The sequence below is a fragment of the Sciurus carolinensis genome, chromosome 2, assembly GCF_902686445.1.
Source record: "Sciurus carolinensis chromosome 2, mSciCar1.2, whole genome shotgun sequence".
Lineage (NCBI taxonomy): Eukaryota > Metazoa > Chordata > Mammalia > Rodentia > Sciuridae > Sciurus > Sciurus carolinensis.
In genome coordinates this window covers 77,794,460-77,812,985 of record NC_062214.1, presented here as the reverse complement: position 1 = coordinate 77,812,985, position 18,526 = coordinate 77,794,460, and the positions used below count along the sequence as shown (strand labels likewise).

The 18,526-nt window shown below is 44.4% G+C and overlaps 1 protein-coding gene across 2 annotated transcripts; it reads left to right on the top strand.

The window, feature by feature from the left end:
* Positions 1–9,794: 9,794 nt before the first annotated feature.
* Tmed3 (transmembrane p24 trafficking protein 3) lies at positions 9,795–18,192 on the top strand. 2 transcript variants are annotated; one of them, XM_047534082.1, is made up of 4 exons: positions 9,795–10,106; positions 12,584–12,832; positions 16,610–16,663; positions 17,382–18,192. In XM_047534082.1, exons 1-4 carry the CDS (start codon positions 9,936–9,938, stop codon positions 17,616–17,618), a joined length of 711 nt encoding a protein of 236 aa, XP_047390038.1. In that variant the 5' UTR covers positions 9,795–9,935; the 3' UTR covers positions 17,619–18,192. The 2 variants fall into 2 exon arrangements, with proteins under 2 accessions (XP_047390038.1, XP_047390047.1); XM_047534091.1 differs by lacking the exon at positions 16,610–16,663 and having other exon boundaries at positions 9,798–10,106.
* The last annotated feature ends 334 nt before the right edge of the window (positions 18,193–18,526 follow it).

The following is an 18,526-nucleotide window of genomic DNA, read 5'->3' as shown; positions in this document are numbered from 1 at the left end:
TGGAACTTCCTCATTCCCTACCATCCACAATCTGCAGGAAAAGTTGAGAGGACAAATAGGACCTTGAAGGCAACCTTAACCAAATTATCTATAGACACTCAGATTGGATTAAGCTCCTCCCTTTGGCCCTCCTCCGGATCCAAGCACTGCCCAAAAAGTCCCTTATGCTCAGCTCCTTTGAACTTCTTTATGAGGACCCCTCCTCCTACTCACCATTCAACCGCAATCACCTAGTATTTCCCCGAGGTTCTGAAACCCTCCTAGCTCACCTCAGGGCTGCCCTCTGGAAGTATGCCCACACCCACTTCCCCAGCCCCAATCTTCTCCTATTTCCATAGGAGATTTAGTTTACCTCTCCCCTTCCCAACCTGTAGCCCCCTTCCAAGAAAAGTGGACAGGCCCCTTCAAGGTAATTTTTAACCACTCCCACTGCAGCCAAGTTAGAAGGCCACCACTCCTGGATCCATCTAAGAAACTTGAAGGTATTTTCTGCTAATGCCTCTTATCTCTTGGTTCCTACAGGCCCCACCCACCCAACTCCACATAACCCGCCTTCCTGCCATCCTAAGGAAGCTGCAGAGCCACACACCCCAAATTCCTTATGTCCCTTTCCCTAGCCACCTTTCACCTTTGCCTAACAGCACTCAGAGATGAATTAAACTTATTATATTCACTTTCCCTTCATCTTTCTCTTCTCAAGCATTAGACTTCATTTGGGATATTTGACTTCAAGGGACATTTATTGACTTAACTCCCACCCAAATTTCTTTCTTCTCTCTGTGTTTTCCGCATATTGTCTTTCTTTTTTTTTATTTTATTTATTTATTTTTTATTGTAAACAAATGGGATACATGTTGTTTCTCTGTACATGGCGTAAAGGCATACCATTTGTGTAATCATAAATTTACATAGGGTAATGTTGTTTGATTCATTCTGTTATTTTTTCCCTTCCCCCCAACGCATATTGTCTTTCAACCCCATGATCAGCCACTCCTGGGCCTGAAACAGTGGAGACAAAAATGGCTGATTAATTCAATGAGAATCCTGTACCTGCAGGTGAACAAGTTAATACCTCGGACGTGGAAGACACACACCCCATGCCTTGGGGACAAGTTAAGAAAGCAACAGAAACAACCAAGGAAAAATTGACAAAAGTGGGTCAACTCATTAATCATACTAAAAGAGTCCTCATGCTGATCTTCATGATATGTACAAATGTGAGCATGACCGATGGCATAGAAGCTTACTGGGCCCACATGGCACAGCCTGCCATCACTCACCCAGTAACATGGTTTGACCTTCCCCCTTCAGTTTACCTCAATTCCACCTCCTCCCTGCCTGGTCCTTTGTTAACTACTGGATCCTCCCAACAGTTTTTGGGAGGGTTATCCTCCCGAACCCCACTTTGCATCTCCCTTAATAACTCATATTGTTGCCCACTGGGCCTCAAATGTGGCTTACGTATGTCCCTGAGAAACAGAATCAAAAGACCAGGCTTATTTTCCTCACTGGCAGAGGCTCTCCTGCATGGCAGAAAACCGAGGTTACTAATTCATTAAACAGGTCCCGCTGCTCCTACCAAGAACACTTGGATCCTTCCCATGAGTTGTTATAATGGTCTGAATGTGTTACACCCCATCCTCAAAATCTTTCTGTTGCAGGAAAGCAGGTTATAGACTGGGGTCTTCATGGGGAACTGATTGAGGCTGAAACTAGAGTTTTGGGATGGAGATTATCTCATGGGGACAACTTAGATCGTGTCTATAGAACCGTTTTACATTCCAACTCCTCTGTTTATTGGTCCAAGGGAGAATTATCATCTCCGACCCTGAGAATGGAATATGGGCCAATTCAAAATACTATCTGGAAAATAGGTCTAACTCGGGAGCCTTTTCGAATTTGGAATGATGATTTTCAATATAGTAACTTTGAAAATGTTACTCATCTCAATATTTCCTTTCTTAAGGAGTCCTATCTCACAGCATGTGTGTTAAACCCCTATGTTTTATCATTCATATTGTGGAGTCTGGTTATCAACGCATAGTGAGACCACCAGAAACTAAAGTAGGAAAAAAAGTTTATTTTGGGGAAAGAGAAAAAAAAAAAGAAAACAGACTGACATGTCAGGACCACTAGTCCAAGTGGGGCAGTAGTAGTGGGGAGTGACTTCAGCAAACTCGTTTTTAAAGTGAAAACCATAAAAAAAATCCTGGCAGGCTCACAATAGGTGTCTTTTTCCTTTTTTTCCCCAAGGAATGCAAGCAGCCAGCTCCAGCTTATCTATTTCAGGTTGCACCTGGAGGGTTAGCAGGGCAAGCTAGGCGTGGGGAGCCAGATTACCCATATCTGAAATTGGTAGCTTCTGGGGCCTCTGAAGGGATGGGCTGCTTCACAGAAATGATCACAATGTCCTTAACTCATGGCCACATTATTTTATTTCAGATACTGTCCTTGAATTTACCTCAGTCAGCACAACTCAATGTTATTTGCACCTATTTTGGTTTGGTCAATCTTAACTAGATATATTTGTTTTATATCAGAGGGTCTCTACCTTTTTCTTTTTATAAGGGGAATCTCTACTCTTTCACAGTTCGGACCCATTAAAATACAATATGATGCTTCACAAAATATATGTCATGCTAAATGTGAAAACTGCATGTTACAACAACGTATCAATCAGACTATATGGCAAAGTTCAGGACAAACTTATGATACTCAAAAGGCCAGTAGCCACCTGGCTCCCTGTAAAATTAAAAGGACCATGCAAGAAACGCCTTCAGTAGCATTTATGCAAGAGTTGTTACGACACCTAAAAGGCTGTACTAAACGGTTCATCTGGTGACTGACAGCTGGCATTGTTATCTTGGTTGGGATAATCACCTCTGCATCTACTGCAGTGGTGGCATTGCACCAGCAGCCACAAACAACTCATTTCCTTCAACAATTTCAAAAGAATTTTACTGAGACCTGGCATGCTCAAGTACATATTGATCAGGAAATTTTGAGTGAAATTCAACAATTAAAAGATTCTGTTATATCGCTAGGTGAGCAAGTACAAGATTTATGATGGGCTCAGAGACTCCAATGTCATTATAATATTACCCAATTTTGTGTTACTAGAGTTCCATACGATGATACTAAGATTCAATGGCAAAATGTACACAATCACCTAATGGGACTAGATCCTTTCAATAATGCCTCTTTAGATGTGTTAAAATTACAATCTCAGGTTCTGGTCATAGACCAAGCAAAAGTGCCTATTCTTCTTTTTTTTTTTTTTTTGCGGTGCTGGGGATCGAACCCAGGGCTTTGTGCTTGCAAGGCAAGCAACTCTACCGACTGAGCTATCTCCCCAGCCCAAAGTGCCTATTCTTAAGAATAAAGAAGTTTGGAGTAGTTTAGCTGAAGGAATTTCTTCTCTGAACCCTTTCAAATACTTATCTACACAAGTAGTTGGGTTACTAATAATAACTGTACTGTTAATTTTATTTTTGTTCTTATTTTGCATAATTTGTCAAGCAGGATGGAAATGATTAAAGTGCCAGAAAACTGATTCCAAGGCTCATCATGCTTGCCATGCTCCAAAGGACCCACACTCCTGGAATCATGGAAAGTACTCCCTAAATCTGAGTAGGGTCTATGGCACTGACTAAGGACAATAGGTTTTCAACTGCATTACCTGCTGAAATTATTCCCTTAGTATTAGCAAATCAATTACTCATCACCTTTCTTATAATTGCCTGATTTCACTTGAAATAAACTTTCCCCTGCCTATTCTTAATTCTATATAGGAGCGATTTCTTAATAAGTTTACCTGCACGGCCCCAGCAGCTTCCTGGGACACGTGGACACTATTCTCCTGCTCACCTCCTGAGACCACAAAGGGGACTTCACCTACGATGACCTCAAGGTCCCCTCCTCCAAGCCTCTCCCTACCAGGGTCTCCATGCTCAGTTCCAGAACTCTGAAATAAAGGGTCCCCCGACTTTGCCCCTTCTCAGCTTGAAGCAGCCAGGTCAGAGTTGGTGCCCCAATTCTTTCTTTCCTTTCAGAGTCTGGAATGAAGGGTTATGGAAAATAATATTCCTGCAACATACCCCCAAAGAAAAATGGAGAGAGGTGCAGCTCCAGAGGAGGGAGAGGAAACTAGCCAAGGAACAATGGGCCCTGGGGGAAAGAGGCAGATACTGAATGCTGGACTCTAAACCATGAACTTCCCCCATGGCTAATTAGTCCTAAACTGAAGCACAGCAAATACCAATGGGCAAGATTTGAGTACTCATCCCTGGGATCTGGACTCTTATCTCCCCAGACAACACTGAGTTTCAACCTTTTTACAACTACCTTCCTAAATTAAAGTTTTAACCTGTTCAACTAGCCTCTGTCAAAACTGCATGTACACAGATCCCAATGATTGCACCATTGTACCCTATAAAACCAAAATCCCCTGTGTAACTGAGGGCCATTTTCCCCATGCAGAAAATGGGTCCCAGCAGCATCCATGTCCACAAAGAAATAATGGTTTCTCTGAATTCATTGAGGTCTGCTTCCTGTCCTTTTGCACTTACAATCATAAAATAGCTTATTTTACCCTGACATCGTCTTCAAAGGTACTCTGTACGATCTCCCTTTCCTATCTCTTCTTGGCATTTTGGGAAAATCCTGAAGCAGACCAGAGACCCCCCCACCCAGAAACCTTTACCATAATTATGCAGAAACCCCCACCATATGAGAAACATATAAGTTTCTCTTCTTGTCAGAAAGCATTATAACAGAATATCAGCACAAATTTCTACAAAAAATACTCAATGTGGGATAGGACTTCCTGTTTCTTGTGAGGACTAGGTTACTCTGTCTTGCAAAAACTAAGTTTGGCCACAGACTTGATGATGTATTTTCTACTTTTGTTGTAAAACCTCTGACTAATCTAAAAAATGGGACAAAAAGCACTTTCTGTGAACTCAAGAAAAAAAAAAAAAAACTTTTATGTAGACTCCTATAAAATGTAAACTTCCCAACCTCCCTCACCCCCACCTATTGTGTATAAAGTTCTAAAACTTTCCAGACTCAAGGTCCAAAGAATTTTAGGTGATAGCCCCTCTGGATCCTGCAGTCAATAAACCTGCTTCCTGAAAATTCCTTGGGTGTCCAGCCTCTTTGGTCCCATATCAATCCCATAGCTTTGTAGCTACTTTTGGGTAATGAAAAATAAAAAAAAAATCTCAGTCAAGTTCTACTTCAGTTTCAAAATCTCAGACTCCATAAAAACAAAGAGGCTCAGAGAAAGGGCAGGAATTAAGAAAGGTAAGTAACAATGTTCACTACCTGAATCATGCCATGGGAACCATATGCTCTGAGCATGAGCTCTCGAGACTAGAGGACCCTGGTGCTCCTGTTGTCATTGGTCACCTCTGACTCCCTCCTGTCTTTGGATACCCTCTCAAGATTCAGATGCAACTAATTGGCAGAATAGGAAAGACACCCACATGTCTGGGGTCAGGGAACAGAGGGAGAGAAATTATCTGCCAGTTTTTGATTCTGTGATGAAAGGCAGACTCTACCCTCAAGGAAGGATGTTAAATGGCTTGACATCCATCAAATTGTAAGTCTCAGGAGGACAGTGTTTGCAACTTTCCCTGGTTGCTTTGTTCAGGGAAAGGCTGGTGTTGGTTACAGCTCCATGGCAACATTAACCGGTTTGCAAACTTGTTATTTGCTTTAGTCAGTCCACACAGTGACTACATTGCTTTATTTCCTTGTCATCAATTTCATGTATGAGGTATGAATAAATATTGATTTTGCTTCAAAATGCTGATAGCATGAATGTATTACCATCTAGGGGTCCTGGGTTCGTTGTCTTCAATCAGCAAAGAATTGAAGAACAGGACATAGAGATAGCAAGCAGCAGGTTTATTGCAAAAGTGATAGAGATAGACTTCTCTGGAGAGAAGGGGCCCCAGAGTTGGGAGTCCAGTGGGGGAGTTTTTGCCTATTCTTTTTATGGTCTATGTAATTTCCTCCTTTCCTTATCTCCTCCACATCCACGTGCTCCTCACTATTATTGATTGGTGTTCCCTCTGTCCACACATCTGTTCTAGTTTTTCTGCTGGATTCCCCACTTATGAACACTGATTGGGTCCCCAGCTTGTGTCCAAGAGCGCTTTTGTCAAGCAGGAAGTCGACCTCATGAGAAGACCCTCTTCATGCTCCTTTGTTCTGGCCCTGCCCCCGACCTCCTTGCTCCATCTTGCCCTGGATGCCTAAGCTCTTCTACATCTCCCTCAGAGAGTGTTCCTGTTGAATGGGACAATGATCAAGTTTGGCTTTAGGGAACAGATGGGTCCATCTCATACTACCCATGGCATCATAACACACTAACTTTTTTAAACTTTTTAAATTTGTGAGATAAACTACACACACAGAGAAGTCATAGAACATAAATGTGCAATTCAACAACAACAAAAAACTGTAATGTGAATATTAATGAGTTCCCCTGGGGTGCCCCCTTCTAAATCTCTGCTCCCCCCTGCTGCTTGAAGATAGCATTATTGTGACATTTCTATTTCTCTCTTATCCTTTTATTTTTTATCTTGCCTTATCTTTCTGCCTAGAATTTCTGGAACAGTGTTGAGTAGTGATTGGGATGGCAGGCATTTATGTCTTACTCCCAATATCAAGGGGAAAGATTTTAATATTTATCATTCATCATGAGGTTTCCTCCAAGTTTTTGATGGACATTTTATTATCATTGGTTTGCTAAGAGTTTTTTTTTTTCAAATCATGAATGGGTGTTGAATTTTGTCACATGCTTTTTCTGAAACTATTAAGATATTCATTTTATTTATTTTTTAAAAGGCCTTCTCAGAAGTCATCTAAGGACTGAAGTGGATGGGTAACATTTTTGGTTTTTCTTCCAAGTTTTCCAATTTTTAGTATCTTCTATCAGATGTCACAAAATATAAAGTTTGAGAGGAAACTTAGAGGTCATTCACCATTATACTCTCACCAATATCTCTACAGCATCTTCAGTGGCTTGTTTTTCAACTGTCTCTGAATATCTGCAGGGATGGAAAGTTTACTGTCTCTGTTCACTGTCTTCTTGGGAAGCTCTAATCCCAGAAAGTACTTTCTTATTTTGGGCTGAAATATATATCAGTGTCTGATTCATGTTTAGAGCCAAGCTTTGGTATAGGCAGTAGGTTTGGTGGGAAGCATTTAGCCTTCAGAATTGGGCAGATCTGGATTCAATTCCAAGCTGAGCCATAGACAAGCTGAGTGACTTTGGGTACTGTGACAGATGGTTTAACAGTCACAAATTCCTCCCCTCTCAGGAGACTCCTCCTTTGCAATGAGACTGCAATGCCTGTCTTCTAGAGGTAGCCTGTGTCTCCACTTCCTCTAATCTGGGCCAGACTTGGGACTTGTTTTGTACAACAGAATGTGGAGAAAGTGATGCCTGACAAATTCTAAAACTTAGGTCTCAGAGGGCCTTGCTGTTTTTGCCTTGGTCCTCTTGGGATGCTTCCTTTAACTCATCTTGTATGGAAGCAATCTAGCCTACTACAGGTGAGCGGATGCTTAGAGCAGAAAGGAGGAACCCCTACCAATGGCCTGTATTTGCTGCCAGACATACAAGTGGGGCCATCTTGGACCTCCTAGGCCACATGACCCCCCAGCTGAATGCAGCTACATTATTAAACCCAGGAAAAACCACTGGAAGCTGAAGAACTGTCCAGCTAATCCACAAAAATCATGAGAAAGTATAAATCATTGTTGGTTTAAGCCACTGAAGCACAGCAAAAGCCAACAAAGACAGAAATATTATTTAATTAAACCTCCCAGCTTCTGTCTCTTCCTTGTCAAATGGGAAAAAAAAAAAAAAAAAAAAAACAACTTTTTCTGGCATGGTTACTAGCAAGGATTAATTATAAAGTCTGTGAACTGTATACGTAGGTGGCATTGTGATGGGTACATTGTTAGTGTTAAATAAATGGTAGCTGTTAGTATTGCAGTTATGTAAACTTTATAAAGCAAATGCTCTCTTCATCACTAGTTTTACTTTTCCAGGTTAAATCCTTTTCCTTTGATTTCACCTTTTTTGAGAAGCCTTCCTGGCAAATTTATTATATTGGTCTCCTTCCAATTATCTTCCTGTAACTGGGTACTTCTATTTTGTTAATGACTCTCCTGAAATAGTACAATAGATGCCATCTGATCACTGCCTGTTAAGGTGGGTCAGTTACCTTCAATAACAATACCTTCTACACAATGGGTGCCAAAACAGTGCTGTTCTTCTATTCACCCGGCCCAAGTCAGGGTTCCTTTTTTTAGTTCAGGCATTCCCCTTGACTTGCATTCAGCTTGCTGCTGATTATACCTCCTTTTGCTTTAAGTTGAGCTGCTGTGAAGTCAGGCTGCCCTTCTTTGAACTTACGCAAGTATTTTCTTGGCAATCAAAAGGAGGACTTAATATTTAACCTGGATGATTTTCTTTTTGTTAGTCTTAGCCTGTCACTCCAGCTGGTCAAGGAAATCTTGATCTTATATCTGTTACTTTTTCCGTCCTCTTGATACATCCAGATTAGGTGATTATTATTTCCTTGTTTTCTATCAGGTACTAAAATATAATGTTAAATATGACAGAGGCAGGAAAGGAACTTCAAGGCACTCCAGTGGATACCTTTTCCAAGTCTGGCACAGAGTGGGTACATAGTATTAATAATCATAGTATATGCACATAGTTTTTTACAGCCTACAAATTGCTTTTGTGGAACATTAGATCCTTAAACCAGGTTTAAATGTACCCACTAGCAGTGCATTTCAGTTTTATTCATGTGGAGGTATACATGGGCAGTAAAATTCTGTGCTGAAATCAAGACACCACATCTAATAATATTCTCTTGAAAAAAAATTTATTGAGCAGTAATATCACCATGTGTCATTTCTCTCTGGTTTATGGGATTACAGTGAATATAAAACTCAACAGAACCCTATAATTATAATTACATAAAAATTCTTAGATCAGTGGTCACAGAAAAGACAGTAAATCATTCTATTTCTTTCAGTAATTTTTAAAAGTCAGATACCTAGGGGTGGGGGATAGTTAAGTCCCAAAAGAATTTTTAACGAGGCCTAATAGCCAAAACATATCTGAAATCGCTGAAGCTTTATTTCCATTTTCTTGAGACCATTTGAAGCTTTATTTCCATTTTCTTGAGACCATTTGAACATGAGCAAGCTTGCCTGTTTTCTCCTGAGAAGGTGTAACGATGGGATTTTACTTACTTTCCGGCCCCGCACGCCAGCCCTCGGACACTTTGTCACCTTAGAAATGGGGGGAAGGAAAAAAGGAGTGTTAAGCGGGTTCGAAGCGGCCCCTTATCCTCGTTCATCTACCCCTCCTAACACTGTGTGTATATTACGTCTGGGCACACCCGTTTCTAGACAAGAGGACTGACTTCTCGAGAAAAGTGGGCGACAAGTGACAGTCAAAAGCCGAGCCCTACGGAGTATAAGTCCACGGACTCCGTGCTGTAGCGGCAGCACAGGGTGGGCTGCGTGCACCGCAGGGGGTGCTCAGTCCTGCGGGTCCCAGAGGGTGCAGAAGAACGTAGGGAGAGTACTCTGTTGGAGAGCGGCGTCCGCCTCCCCTCGGCGGTGACAGGGATACGAGGCTTCTGCCCTTCGGTGAGGCCGAGGGAGAGGCAGGAGATGCACCCTTTCCCCAGTTCACCCAGCGCGCACGCGCAGCTCGAGGAAAGGGCTCCGGCCCACCCGAACGCGCGGCTGCGCACTGGGTTTCCTCCTTCCCCCGGTCGTCCGCCCTCCCGGAAGCGCTGCGCGAAACTCGCGCCACGTCTATCCTAGCACATCCTCCCGGGTCCTCGCAGCTGCAGCGCGGGAGCAGCGGCCCTGCGGACAAGACCGAGGGCATCATGGACAGCGCGGCTCCGCGCTCCGTCTCCTTGCTGTTGCTGCTTCTCCTGCTCCTACTCCGGGCCGAGCGGCTGCGGGGCGCCGAACTCACCTTCGAGCTGCCGGACAACGCCAAGCAGTGCTTCCATGAGGAGGTGGAGCAGGGCGTAAAGTTTTCCCTGGATTACCAGGTGAGGCCCGGCTCCCGGCTGCGTTGCTTTCTTCCTCCCGCTTCCGGATCTCAGCTGGGCACTGGCGCGCCCTGACTAGAGTAACCGGAATTAGCCAAAGAGGCTGCAGGGGGTGGGATCGTCGGGGACCAGTTGACTTAGCCGTGAGAAGAAAGGTTTCGATCAGTCAGAGCCCACCCAAGACCAACCAGGCTGACGGAAGAGGTAGTCAGCGCCACAGGTGCGTGCCCAGAATGAGGAGCTCCAGATGCGGAGCTCCAGGTGCAGGTGCGGGTCCTGCTTCCGCTGAGTTGTCTAGAATGACTTCCTCAAGTCCTTTCAAATCTAATGAACGCCAATGCTAATCACCTGGCCACAGATTCTCAGTATGCCCCAAGTCCCTTTGGACCGCCTGGTCCCTGCAGATAATGAAAAATGGCAGGGAGAGGAAGTGGGTGCATAGTTGTACCCCGTCCAGCGTTTAAAGTTGGAGTCAGAGTTAACTTGGCACAAGTGAGAAGGAGTGCTTTGGAAAGGAGGTCTCAGCGTGGACTTTGAGTCATGGCAGTGTTCACCAGGATAGGCTGTAAGATTTGGCTGTTACCATATGGCTCAGAAAAGCCAACTCCTGCTCTCCTGTTTCTATTAAAAGACCTTATGGCTCACAGGTGCTGGAAACTTGAGTGAAGGGTCTACCCCTAAGGTTTAGTAAGCAGATAGATCTAGGGTTGAAGGGATGAGGGGCCACATGCTGGCAGACCATCCAGAAGTGAGATGGCACATGCAGCAGAAATGGGGGAAACTATTTGGCCCCTCTGTAGTTAGAAGCACTGAAGGTGACTTGTGCTTGGGATAGTTTATGTATGATAGTCACCAATTTGTCCATTTTCATATCTATGTGGACAACATGCAAATCATGAATGTCTGTTGTAACAAAGTACAGGAACAATAACAACAAGAACCATAATTATGTGACTGGAGGGGTCTGAGATGTCATCTGGTAGCTGCCAGGGCAGGAATCCCCTATTTAGGAGTGTCTAGATTGGGTTTAAACACTCCCAGCAATAGGATGCTTACTTTTTCACTCAAACTTGCTGAACAGCTGTAGTAACTTTTATCTGGACAAAGAGGATATGTTCAGTTTGGAAGCAGAGGGAGGCTTTGATGGACCTCATTCACAGCCATTGTGTGGTTTTGTCCTCTTTTGGATCTTTTCTTGTGTGTACAAGGAGATGTCTCTTCCTCCTCCAATACCCAGATTCTGTGAAAGCTTCTGTTGTTTTTTGCCTTCTCCTTGTATTCCATCAGTAATAACATTATTAAAAGTTAGTAGACCCATTCAGCAAGCCAAGAATGGCACAGTCTTGGGTGGGGGGTGGTGTTTCTCTCTCTTCCTGGAAGGGCAGAGCAGTGTAACATACACCATCTATTCTTGCCCCAGGATGACTCAAAGGCAGCTCTCACTTTACCACCATCATCTTCAGTGGGCCAATATGCAATCTGAGGGATGTTCTGTAATTGGCTTGTTGGGACATGTGCTGTGTGTCATATGTGCTAATCACTATATGTACATGCACACACACATACCCATGCATACAATACATATATCCATGCATGTACATACATATGTGTGTGTAATATGTGTATATACATATATATGTATATATATATAATAATAATTATTAGTATTTATTAGTTTTAATTCTGGAGATAGAACCCAGGACCTTGCACATGCTAGGCATGTACTTTACCACTGAGCTATACGCCCAGTGCTAAGCACTTCAGATGTGCTACCTTATGGTATCTTCACCATGACCTTATGAGGTTGGCACTACTATTGTCCCTCTTTTACAGATAGAGACATGTCCTTAGACAGTAATTTGCCCAGATTCACACAGTTAATTACCCTAAAGAATTTACTTTCTCATGTCTTGTCTTAAGGATTGAACAAAGATAAATAGTGGCATCCAGTTGCCTTGATACAGTTTCTTGGGCATCCTTCCCTTCATCTTCCTCCTGATTTCTGAAAGCCTTATCAGTCCCAACCTATAAAGAGCAGTTATCCAGGGGGGGGGTGTATTTGTTCATGCTGCAGAATAGTGCAGTGCTTAAGTATTTGGGAGATGGTGGCAGCAACCATCAGGTCAACTCTCAGGTCTACCGCTTTCTCCTGTGTCACCTTAGGCAATTTATTTAACCTGGGACCCTCAAGTTTCTTCTGCAAAATGGGAAGAACTAGGCTTGTACTGCAGAGCAAAACCTTTGGAGGCAGGCAGACCTGGATTCAGATCTCAGCCCTGGCACTTTCAAGCAGAGTGAGCATGGCCAATTTACCTAGCCTCACTCAGTCTCAGCAAGACAGGAAGTACCATAGCAATTGCCTTGGAGGTTGTGAAGATTAAATGACAGAAATGTTGGTAGAGTCTGACCACAGTGTGTGGTCAGCGTTTGGTAAGTGGCTGCTCCTCTGGTAACTGCAGACTTTTTGTGGTTGTCAGGTCATCACTGGAGGCCACTACGATGTTGACTGCTATGTGGAGGACCCCCTGGGGAACATCATCTACAGGGAAACCAAGAAGCAGTATGACAGCTTCACATACCAGGCCGAGGTCCAAGGCGTTTATCAGTTTTGCTTCAGTAACGAGTTTTCTACCTTCTCTCACAAGATCGTCTACTTTGACTTCCAAGTGGGTGATGAGCCCCCCATTCTCCCAGACATGGGGAACAAGGTCACAGCTCTCACCCAGGTGAGTGGACATCCACAGTGACAGACCCAGGGTTAGCATGCTCCCCCTCTTCTGTTCCTGTCTTGGCTAATGGGCAGAGTCACCATCCAGTGGTAAAGAATGCTGTTCTACCTCTGATCTTCCTTTCTGTTCTTTAACCAGATCCCTGCAGTATCTGACAGTCCTGTGTCTACCTCATTCCCACTCAGACTTTCTTTCATGCATTTCATTTCTTTTGAAATACCTGTGTCATGTACCTCTGCTTATATGATGCGCCTATATCATAAAGAACAAAGTTGTACTTTATTGGTGTATTAGTGAAGGTAACAGCTGCTATAACAGATATACTTCAAATGTCAACCACGTAACACAACAGAAGTTTATTCTCACTCATGATAATCTCAAGAAGGCTGATGGGAGCTTTCCTCCTTGGTGTGAATAGGAATCCAGGTTTTTTCTTTCTTCTCATCTTTCTGTCTTCCCTGGGGCTTTGGAGCCCTCTGCTTCTTCTAGCCACCAAAATGAGAATGGCCCACCTGCTTGTTAAAAGCCCTGGCCCAGTAGTCACACCCATCACTTCTGTCTATGTCCCCTTGGTGAGCACTAGTTGTGGAGCAAATCTTGATGAAAGGAGGGCTGGTAAGTTCAGTCCTAGGTGGGTAGTCACCTCTTAGCAGCAACTCCACACTGTGGAAGAAAGGTCATGACATTTTTGGAGGATAGTCACCTCTGTCCTCTATGGCTCTCAGGGCTAATTATTATCTGACTCCACCATCTTCCAGTAGTCTTCTCTCCTCTTTCTCTCCAACATGCAGGCTGGGGACCTCCTGATGGCCAGGGTTCTGGTATTTACCTTTGTATCCTTGGTGACCCAGTGCTTGAGGCATGGCACCAAAAAATGCTCACCAAATATTTGTCAAATGACTGAGTATCAGGGCCAGGGACACCTGTGAGACAGAAATAATCATCTGTGCTGCTCTTGTTATGGAACCAAAGCAGAGTGTATAGAGTCTCCAAGAGGCCATGTTACCTTCTAGGTTGCCTTCCGAGGTGGCCATGTGCTGTGCAGCTTTGGTCTCACTTATGAAATCCTGAAGGTTGCACAGTCTGTCACCTTCCCTAAGCAATACAGTCACTACTACCTACATTTGGTTATTTAATTAAAATTGAATAAAAAGTTCACATCCTCATTTGTACTATAACATAATACTTAGTAGTCACAAATGGCTATTGACCACACATAGAAAGTTCCAGTGGACAGCTATGGCTTTGGCTAGGCAACATGACTGCCTTTAGAAGATGCAGCTGAGAGTGTGTATGTATGTAAGATATTTTGCATCTGGTGCTCTTGAGAGTTCTGTTGGCCACTGATGAAACAGCCTCCATTTGGAAGATTTTGTAAGTCTGAGCTGAAAGACTTCCTTTTTGAAACAGTGGAAAAACAAATTTGTAGAGAAAAGTATTAATGAGTTAGGCCAATAGAGAAGTTCTTTCTTGATCTTGAACATTACAGTCTGATTCTGATGCACAGAAGAGACTTAGACTTCTTCTACCTCTTAGAACCTCCTCTTTGCTCTTGCCCAGCCTCAAAGGAGACATTTCTTTCCACCTCTGTAGTTTGATCCCTGTACCTTGAAGGGGCTGTGTGTTGAGGGAGAGGGATCTTGCAGTGGTGGATGTGCTAGAGATGATGCTGTCCCTGTCCTTGTGTTGGAGACCTGCAGGGAATGTGATACTAAAACCAGTTAGCCATGAGACTCTGGGGCTCTGTGGTCCGAGCTGTGATTGAAGGACGTGGGGTCTTAGGGAAGGGACCCGTTAATTCTTCCAAGAGAGTCAGGAAGGCTTCTCAAAAGAGCTGTAGATCAAAGGTGGAAAAAGTGGAGGTTGCCTAAGAGGGTGTATGCCACAGGAGGAGGAAGGCCTTCCAGATGGAGAGAAAAGCAAGTGGAATTTACACAATGAATTTTACTCTTCTTACCAGCCTGTTTTTATTTTGCTTGTCACAGATCACTTTTAGCCAGCAGCTGCTGTCTCACGTTCCCCCAGAAACAGGCTGGAGGAATTCCTAACTGGAATTTTGTGGTAATGAGCTAAAGAGATATCTTTTAGACTAGCACTAACGGAAAATCCCAGCAGATGGGGAGATGGCATTTTTGTGCTTCCAAGTATCTGTGATTCTTGGTGATATATTTGAGGTCTTTTGGGGGGCTTATGCCAGGCCCTGAAGATGTGATAAGGTTTGTGTCCAAAAGTGCATCTGTTGGAGGCTTGGTCTTCAGTGTATAGTATGGCGAGGTAGTGGACCGTGTGCTGAATTCCCAGCCAGGACTCAGGTCCAAGGAACCCCCAGTCAAGTGAGTCCAACATAACCAGTGAATTCTTGAATGTGCTTGTGACAGAAACAAACTTGGAGGATGGATTTCTAGCCTGGAGAACCAAATGAGCACTTCCTTAGTCTTTAAAAGCAAAAACTGTGGATTTCTATAAATAAAACATTAGTATATGTGTGTGTGTGTGCATGTATATGTGTATATGCCCATGTGTAGACACACAGTCTATGACCATGTGTGTCTGCCATCCCTGGAGTCACCAGTTTCAGGAATGATCTACTTTGTTACTAAGTTCTCTTATTTCAGGACCTTAAATTTCTCCCAGATTCTCTCTTCCCCAATGTCGTAACCTTAATTGAGGCCCTCATTTTCTCCTGCCAGCAGGATTGTAGCAACCTGTGTGGTTTCCAGACTGGTTCCCATAAACCCCTTTGTATAATATGACTACCAGAGAAAGATCCTCTGTAGATTCTCATCCTGCCGTTTTTCTGCCCACAGAGCTACATGATAAAGTCTTGACCTTTGAGGCCAAGAATTTCCACTTACCCACAATTTCTTCTCCACATGTCCTCACCACTGTGTCAGACCCTGATTCCAGGCCAGGCCATGCACATACTGGGTCTGTTCCTTGAGCTAGCACCCAGTCTACCTCTGCCCACTCCTTCTAATGCATAGTGACCATATCACCTTTCTGTCCATGTGACATGTCACTACTTCTTACCCATGGATCAGGATGAGAGAATCAGATGCACGTGCAGAAGAAACCCTAAGCTTTGGGAGGTGGACCAGATACCAGATGGATAGAAGGTGCTGCCCTTATAAATGCAGGGGCTAAAGGGGACCTTTTGTTCTAACATACCCAATGACACAAGAAAGGACAACACCATTTTTTGGGGCCATAGTTTCCCTTTTGCTGCCTGGAAATGGTTTGGTATGATAGAGAAATGAGGGTTCTTAGATAGGGAGTTCACACGGTGACTCGGTGACCTCTAGCTTCTTATGCTTTGTTTCAGAAATAGTTTTGGAGTTTAGGAGCTGAAACAAGTATCTTGTGGATGCTTAATGAACGTTTGTAGCCTGAGAACTCACTGTTGGGATAGCATATTTTAGGTTTTGGATATGCTGGTGTTTTAGAGGTGGCCTCTGAGTAAGGACGCGCGTTCTTTTGCAGGCATAATGGTTGTCTGTTGCTGAGTAACTAATTACCGCAGAGTAACTGAGTACCCTACCCATTTATTACCTCTCAGTTCTGGATGCTGGAAATCTGGGCAGCCTCAGCTGGTTCTCTGCTTAAGGTCTATAAAGCTGAGGTGGAGGCATTGACCGGATTAGGCCCTTACTCTGGGAAATCGTTTGCTTTCACACTCATTCAGGTTGTTGGCAGGATTCAGTTCTGTGCAGGTCCCCATTTTGTTGCCAGCTATTGTGCTCTCAGCCGCTTGAGTTTGTCTTCTGGTCCTTACAGGTGATCGCATCCTTCTGCAACCAGCTGGAGAAAGCCTCCACTTTAAGGGCTTGTGTGAGTAGATCAGGCCCCTGGATAATCTTCCATCTTAGGGTCAGCTGTGCCATATAACAGCATTGTCACAGGAGTGATCCCTCATCAGCCCGCAAGTTCCTACGAATAGGAGGAGGAATCTTGGGGGTACTGGGAGGGGGCATTTTTCAGAGTTCCGCCTACCACACAGAATATTTTAGCAGAAACAAGAAGTTGAGAAGTAGTGTAGGAGCCTATGTGTATATATGTGTATGTTAATGTCTTTGCATGTGTTTCCATGAGAATTGTATGTCCTTATGTGTTTTGTGTTTATACACAAAACCGTAGACATCAATTGCTTTAGAATGAGTGGTAGAGTCAGAGTTTAACATGAGTGTTGTAGTTCACACTGCTCTTTATTATCCAGGTGACCCTGGAGGCAATTCATGTAGCCTGTTGGAGCCTCAATTTCCTCATCAGTACATGGGGTGAGCAGCCAGTCAGCCCTCCTTAACAGTGGGGGTGACCATCATGTCTTTCAAGGCACTGGGAGGATTAAATAAAAGAATAGAGCAGAGCTTGCAGGCATAGTCCCAGGACTCAGTGAAGTCCTGTCTCTGCCAGTACCAGTAGTGACGGGGAGTAAGTGAAACCATGTGCAATCCTTAGCACAGACACCTGGTTAGCATTCAGTGGATATTTTTGCTGGATGCCACCGTCTCAGGGTTAGCATTATGACTGCTTCTGTCTTCCTTCCCAGATGGAATCTGCCTGCGTGACTATTCATGAGGCTCTGAAGACAGTGATTGACTCCCAGACGCATTACCGACTCCGAGAGGCCCAGGACCGAGCCCGAGCCGAGGACCTGAATAGCCGAGTTTCTTACTGGTCTGTTGGGGAGACGATTGCCCTCTTTGTGGTCAGCTTCAGCCAGGTGCTACTTCTGAAAAGCTTCTTCACAGAAAAACGACCTCTCAACAGGGCAGTCCACTCCTAGCTGGGGCATCCTGCTCCAGGGCCCCGCACCTCCCAGGGGAGAGCAGCTCTTCTAGGTCTTGGGCTCCTGCTGGGCGGGGTAGAGGCAGAGCTGTAAGGAGAGCACAGGTGGTGTGCTGGCATGGCAGCACCTGGTTTCCACGTACTCTCCCTCCCCTTGCACCCAGGCATCCAAAGCTCACAACCCAGGAATCTGAAGACATCCAGTTGCATTATGTATGTGACATTGACCAAAAAAAAGTGTTTACAATCAGGCAAGGGATTGGCCAGTGAGGGAGGGCCTTGCTGCCTGGCCAGGAGGAGGAACTCCAAGTGCCTGGGCCGCCAAGGCATCTTAGGGCTCTGCCTCTTCTCCATGATGTGTAGACCATTTGGCTTTTGTGTCTTCTCCTGTGTGAAGAAGAAAGGGGCTCTCAGTTCTGGCCTTTCCTCCCATGAATCTCTCTATACTTGAAACCAGGTAAGCAACAGAGTCAGCCATGCAAGAGGGCCCCAGATGATGACTAGGTGCCCTCTGTTAGCTGTGTATCTCTTAGGAGGCAAAACCGTGGCTAATAAAAACCAGTGTGAACCCATGGAGATGTGTGCCTTTATTTCTTTGCCCTAAAGGAGCTCGCAGCTTTACGGGGAGCATGGGTATGTTTATAAACAGTGTGGTAGAGCAGATGATGGCCTGGAGCTGTGTATAGGCTGCTGTGTACACAGGTGGGTAGAAGGGCCAGGGTATGGCTCCTCACAGGTGAATGCACACAGGGAAATAGGCACTCTCCTTGCTGTTCATGTCTCGCACCAGGCTGTGCGAGGGGTCTTTGTAAATGCCATTTCCTCTATGAGAACGGCCCAGCCCTGATAGCTCATGATCTGCTCTGTCATTTCCCACTAATCAGGCGTCGCCTCAGTGGAGTTTCC

Coding starts and splice junctions, on each gene's coding strand:
- Tmed3 (XM_047534082.1), top strand. CDS start 9,936: ATGGACAGCGCGGCTCCGCGCTCCGTCTCCTTGCTGTTGCTGCTTCTC. Junction 12,833..16,609: donor AGGTCACAGCTCTCACCCAG/GTGAGTGGACAT, acceptor TGGTCCTTACAG/GTGATCGCATCCTTCTGCAA. Junction 16,664..17,381: donor CCTCCACTTTAAGGGCTTGT/GTGAGTAGATCA, acceptor CTTCCTTCCCAG/ATGGAATCTGCCTGCGTGAC.